Source organism: Hyposmocoma kahamanoa, unplaced genomic scaffold, assembly GCF_003589595.1.
Source record: "Hyposmocoma kahamanoa isolate Upper Pololo Valley unplaced genomic scaffold, ASM358959v1 76, whole genome shotgun sequence".
NCBI lineage: Eukaryota > Metazoa > Arthropoda > Insecta > Lepidoptera > Cosmopterigidae > Hyposmocoma > Hyposmocoma kahamanoa.
This window is the reverse complement of record NW_020653900.1, coordinates 12,668,460-12,672,862: the sequence shown is the minus strand read 5'-3', so window position 1 is coordinate 12,672,862 and position 4,403 is coordinate 12,668,460. Positions and strand designations below refer to the sequence as shown.

At 37.0% G+C, this 4,403-nt stretch overlaps 1 protein-coding gene across 1 annotated transcript in view; it reads right to left on the bottom strand.

Moving 5' to 3' along the window:
• Positions 1 to 4,403, bottom strand: part of LOC113232469 (odorant receptor 85c-like) — a 28,334-nt gene that overhangs the window by 19,872 nt on the left and 4,059 nt on the right. Inside the window, exon 4 of the mRNA XM_026467211.1 lies at positions 2,202 to 2,359. Within this exon, the coding sequence (XP_026322996.1) occupies positions 2,202 to 2,359 (158 nt within the window). The remainder of the gene's footprint in view (positions 1 to 2,201; positions 2,360 to 4,403) is intronic.

Genomic DNA, 4,403 nt, shown 5'->3' with positions numbered 1-4,403 from the left:
GTGTGTGTGTGTGTGTGTGTGTGTGTGTGTGTGTGTGTGTGTGTGTGTGTGTGTGTGTGTGTGTGTGTGTGTGTGAATGTGTATGTTATGTTAGTGTGTGTGAAAGTTTGAATTATAATTGTTATCAACAACATATTAACTAATATTTATTTTTGATAATTAATATTTATTGATTAATATTACGAAGGTATAGTGAGAAGACTTTCAGTTACATCATAATAAAATGTTTAAGCCAAATTACTATCTGTTCCTTGCATTGGTATTTCGTTAGTGGATATATTTCTAGTAAATTATTTACTTTGTTATACGTATATGGGCCCAAAAAGTGAGCGAAACGCTTTCCAAAGGAAGCTTTAATAGGGCCGCGTCTAATGACTACATCTTTCCTTCGATTCGTTTTGTAGTATGGGTCGTAGGTCATGTAAGAATGCTGCCGAAGGAGATTATGCAAGATGTAAATTTGGCGGACAGTGAGAACATCACAAAATTTATATAATTCCGATGTGGGGAACAGGAATGGGCGAAAAGTAGCCACTTTTAAAACGGCTCTTTGAGCTCTTTCCAAAATTAGGAGATTCTGTTTTGATGCGCCTCCCCAGATATTGATACTGTAAGATATAAGAGCCCTATAAACAAGTTTTAGAATTTTGGGAATTGCAATACATCGTAGTTTAAAAAAAAAAATACTTTTCTCACTCTTGCAGCGAGTTTGGTTATGTGCGAGTTAAAAGTTAAAAGCTTAGGTGTTTATCGATGGTTACACCAAGATACTTCATCTCTGGTACTTCTTCCAAGATGGAACAAGAGCAACTCTGAGAATAAGGATCGAGACAGGAATGAGGAGTTATATTGACACTGGGGGATGGACGATTTATGTTGCGTATGCTAAAAGCTATATATTTAGTCTTGTTAGTATTAAGGCTGAGAGAGTTGTAATTAAGCCAGCCCATAACCTTGTGAACGTCTAGTTGAGCATACTTGAAAGCCTCATCCCAAGTATCTCCTGTGAAAGTCAGTGCAGTGTCGTCTGCAAATGCTATGATTTTGCCGTTAGTAAGGACCATATGACAGAGTTCGTTGATAAACGACAGGAAGAGCGTCGGACCCAGCACACTACCCTGAGGGATACCATAAGTGACAGGTTGTTCGTCACTCAACACGTTGCCCAGTTTTACTACTTGAACTCTGTCCGTTAGATAATTTTGAAAAAGCTTGAAATGTGTTCCTCTTATTCCCAGATTTTCCAGTTTACTCATACGTCTTCTATGACCATGGGATGTATTCTAAAACTTTAATTTCCAATGTGGCCTACCCAAATATATTTATAAAATATGCCTTGAATTGAACTTCAACCTATAGACAAGAACATTCACAGCAACTACATGTTCCGAACAAAATATTATCACTAGTTATAATGTTTTGTTATACTGTTGAATTTTTGTCTAATATTGAGTTAAACACTCGATGGTAGTTATTTAAAGAAAAAACAAATTAATTATAAGGAAAAAAATGTCGAGTTGTTGAAATATCTTGTACTTTCTCTTGCGTAAAGGTAAACGACTCTGCGCTTTGAGTTGAGCCTTAGACCATGCAGCCTAGTCAAGTATAGGTATCGTTGAGCCTAGTCTTTTTTAATATTTTTTAAATTAATAAGTAACCTTAGTAACTGTTACAATCATATTATACCTACTTACTCTGTTATTGTGCAGTTAAAACGCTCTGTTGCTTATTAATTTATGATTTATGTTTTGTCTTGTTTTAACACGCGTGATTACATGGTTGTAAAATGAAATGGACAGTGTGAAATTTTGTATAGATTCACGATTACCAAAAATTATAATGTGCAAATTAATCAAATACCACAACATTACTAAAATTAGTAAATAAAACTTTAAATTTATATTCACACAATTAGTCAAATAGCGAAACGTGAGCAACACACCGATGTAAATTAATTTTCAAAGAGGACCGCATCTGCGCCCGCCATCTTGAATGTTTGACAACCAACTAAATGATGTGTAGCGTCTTCACCGCACATCAGCGAAACACAGCGTGTGTATGAAACGTCGCATCTAGTACGCTAGTATATAGATATCGTTGCCTCAAACGTAATTAAGTCTGCTGGGGCATATCCGCTTCAGAATGATTCACTACAATGTTTAATCACGACCCCAGTATAGCAAGAAATTTTGGCGACTTACCAAGCAGAAGGTACCCAACGCAAGGCATCATGCGAAAGATTTCCACAGCATCCTGGAAGGAGCCACCTGATGCCGTCTGCCCCATGTTAATTAGCTCCAACCATGTAACCACGAACAAATTCACGAACTCAAACCAGTAGAAGACGTTCCACAGAAACCTGATACAGAGAAATTTTGAATGCATTAACTAAATATAGAATAGAAACCATTTATTACAAAACGCCACAACACAAAAATACGCAGTAGGAAACTTGAAAAAAGACAAAGCTAAATTAAAAGAAAAAGAAAATGGAATAGAATAGAATATGTTTAGAATAACAAAAAAAAGAAATAAAAATAAAATATTAGTAATAAGTAATGAAATAGGCAAGCAAGCATGCTTCATAACTTCTTTAACCGATAGCTTTTATACGCTTAAATAGGAGGGTTGTGTCAAATGTCACATATTCAACTGCCTCCGTGGCCGAATGGTTACCATGTTGGATTGCCACGCAAGAGGTCCCAGGTTCGATTCCCGGGCCGGGAGAAATATTTATATGGCCTACATTTATTTCTCTCGTGAGTTTGGGTATAATTTGTAGTTGTCTATATGTGTGTCCCATGGCACCCGCAACACAGGGTTTTCTAGTGCGGGGTTATGTTGAGTGTGTGCGTTATTATATAATTAAGTCTATTGAATGTCAGGATATTGTGAAACATCAAAAACTCGTTTAAAACCAAAAATGAAGATCTGCAACAAGCATATAGAAAAATTCGTAAGATGCGCTGGTTCGTTCGGTGGCTTAGTTGGCATAGCGTCTGGCACGGTTTGCTAGAAAACGTTGGTTCCAATTCAAACGGATCGTAGAATTTTTTCTAAGTGTTCGATCTTTGCATTAATAATTGTTTCATGTAGCGCATTTTTTTTTCATGTGATAAAAACTGCTTTTGACAATTTTAACATATGATGACGTCATGTGGCTTTATTATACGAAGGGTATCTACTTTGGTTGGTTTTTGTTTGGACGCTATGTAAGATCGGGTGCCGATGTCGCCACTTTTTAGCTTGTGTGCAATTCAAACTTTACACTCTATTATCTACTACCATAACTTAAAGATTTTGATTGGATAGGGCTTAAAACGTGAAAACGACGTAAAACAATTTTATAATTTAACAAAATTAATCTTACAGGCACTTGAATAAGAGTTATATTACAATATTTCATCCTGGTCCATCCATTCACCAATAGGTGGCGTTTTAGTAGAAATACTACTAATATATAATAGCTAACTATTACACGTTAGATGGCGCTGAAACTCAATTTTCGTTACACTAAGAACTCACAGAGCGGTTGTTCACCCGCGTCTGCCGCGGGACCGCGGCATCTGTAGAATGTAACAGTTAAGTATGTAAAATTAGTAGCACATTTCACAGCGCGTTTTACGCCTGTAGTGGTGACGGTTGTTCGCGGTTGCCGCGGCAGGGTTACTAGTAGAACCGCGCAAGACGCGATGACCTGCGCGCTTGGCGCGACTTGCAATTAACTCCCACTAACTTCGCGGTCTGTTCCGCAATCGCAACGGTTTCGTGCCCGCAACCGCGGCAGCTACGTGCCCGCAACCGCGGCAGCTACGTGCCCGCACAAACTTGCAAGGTCGTGACTATTGAAATAAAACCGCTGTCTAGCAGCACCGGCGGGCGCGGATGGGAACCGCTCCGTGAATTGTTAACCTCATTAACCTTAAACTGACGCTACTCAACGAGTGATGTGCTACCTAATCGATAGTTGGAAACCATGTGGCTGTTTTTAATATTAAAAAAAAAAATTCCATTTTTCATACTATATCTACACTGGTACTGGTGTATTATTACATTAATATATTAATATAAATTATTATTAATTTCTTAATGGCGGCCACTAGGCTTGGACCAGTGTCAGTTTTAAAAGAATAATATAAAAAATATGGCGATCGTCGCCAGTGTCAATTTTCCATTATACGTTACCACGGGTTGGTGAAGCTGTCATTGTCAAGAGTAAACTCGAACCATCAACGAATTTAATAAATTAAATTATGTTGTTTTTTATGAAGGATTTATGTAATTTTCTATAATTGTTTCTAATTTATTTTGCAAGCACAAGTAAAATAAAGCCGAGTTTATTTTATTTATTTTTTAAATGCATTTGCTATTGAAATTGAAACAAAGTCAGAAATAGTAATAAG